The sequence below is a fragment of the Mya arenaria genome, chromosome 13, assembly GCF_026914265.1.
Source record: "Mya arenaria isolate MELC-2E11 chromosome 13, ASM2691426v1".
Taxonomy (NCBI): domain Eukaryota; kingdom Metazoa; phylum Mollusca; class Bivalvia; order Myida; family Myidae; genus Mya; species Mya arenaria.
The window spans coordinates 3357443-3359372 of NC_069134.1; the positions used below are offsets into that span (position 1 = coordinate 3357443).

A 1930-nucleotide genomic window follows, 5' to 3' on the forward strand; every position below is an offset into this window, starting at 1 on the left:
GTTTAATAAAATTCAACTGAATAGATAACATATAATTTCGTATATCTTTCGATTGATCTACGTTGCTGTAGGGATCAAATGCGTGCAACTAAGCCTTGTCTTTACGAAACGGTTCACTATCAAATCGAAGAAAGTAACACAGTTCCTTGAAGTTCTTTACCCAAAACGATATCATTAATACATTGCAATATCTAACTCAAATATGGTGTTTCTACTGTACGAATACTCCAGTCCGGGTTTTGTTTTCCTTATAAATCAATAGAAGTTTGAAGTAAACACAAGTATTCATATCACTCAAATATCATTCCAGATAAGCTAGCGCTTGCTAACTTATGACTCCATTTAAACATGGATGTTATCATTACCGCACACGCACACACGCACACACACACACACACACACACACACACTAATGAGATATTATCAAATCAATATTTCGTTTTAGGCTTACCATCATAAACTTTAACATACAAGTTTTGTACAAACTGTTATTTAGTATATGTCTAAGTGGAATTGATGGAATCCTATCAGATATCGGATACCGAAACAGAGGAATACAAACGAATACTGAAGGAAACGGGATACACAGCTCTTTGTGAAAAGTTAGAAGAGCCCATCAATGGATGGAAAAAGGTCCAAATAAATATTGCTGTAACAGGAGAACCTGGGACAGGGAAGTCGTCCTTTATCAACTCTATCAGAGGGCTGAAAGCTGATGATCCTGGTGCAGCTGAAGTATCCTTGTTCGAAACTACTATGAATCTGAGCGGTTACCCACACCCTGACAATCCAAATCTTCGCATTTGGGATTTGCCTTATGTAGGAACATTAACCTTCACGCGGGATAACTACTTGCAGAAAGCAGCATTAAGTCAGTTTGACTTTTTTTTACTCCTGTCTGCTTCGCGGTTTAAGGAAAATGACATTTGGCTCGCAAAGGAATTTCTTAAATTGAAGCCAAATTTTCACTTTTTCTTTGTACGAACAAAGATCGACGATGATCTTCGCTCCTCACAAAAAGGACGACGCAAACTGCAGACCGCCGAAGATATGCATGCATTGCAGCAGGAAATCAAAGAGTGGGCAAGGCTCAATCTTGTGAAACACGGGATATCTAATGCAAACATATATCTTGTTGACAACTATGACACAGCAGCTTTTGACTTTGGTACAATGTATTCGAAACTGATGCAAAACGTTTCCAGACTTGAAAGGGAGGCAATGATCATGGCCACAAAGGAAGTTGTTCAAACGAAGCTCGCTTTTTTGAAAAGTAGAATCAGCTTGGTTTCTCAAACTGCGGCAGAGGCTGCAGTCTTTGCAACTGCAGTCACAAACAAGTATCCGGCAGAAATATACGTGTTGCTAGAGGAGTGCAGATTGTATCGTTCGCAGCTAGGACTCAATTTAAATTCGTTAGAAATCATCGCAAAACGTTTTGAAATTGATTTCGAAGAATTGCTGGTCAACTTGTCAATGACATCTTACATATATGTAGATTGTGAGGATGGGTTTGCCAACTTTTATACAAGGTTTGGAATAATTGAACCAAAAATTTGGCATTCACTGCCACTTATCGGAAACATGTTAAAGGTCAAAGCTCACCAGAAAGAAGGCGCTTTTATTCTGAAAGAATTCCTTGACATGTGTGCGAAAGAAACACATGACCTTCAGATGTACATGGCCAAGGCTTTAGAGGGATCCGAATTTTAGAGTCTAGACAGGAGAAACAAACGTCATTTTCCTTGAAACCGTCGAATGTAGATAAAAACTTCTGCTTTATACGCTGCTCGAAACCAATTTTGTGTGTGTGTTTTTTTTAAATATCTAAATGAAATTTGTTATGTTTGTGAATGTTTCTATTGTTGGAAGTGTTTTGTATTGATAATTATCACGATTGCCGAGCTTGGCTCTGCTGTGTCGATTGCAG

The 1930-nt window shown here is 38.3% G+C and overlaps 1 protein-coding gene across 1 annotated transcript; it reads left to right on the forward strand.

Moving 5' to 3' along the window:
- Positions 1 to 516: 516 nt before the first annotated feature.
- LOC128213792 (T-cell-specific guanine nucleotide triphosphate-binding protein 2-like) lies at positions 517 to 1713 on the forward strand. Its single transcript, XM_052919848.1, has one exon. It carries the CDS (start codon positions 517 to 519, stop codon positions 1711 to 1713), a length of 1197 nt encoding a protein of 398 aa, XP_052775808.1.
- The last annotated feature ends 217 nt before the right edge of the window (positions 1714 to 1930 follow it).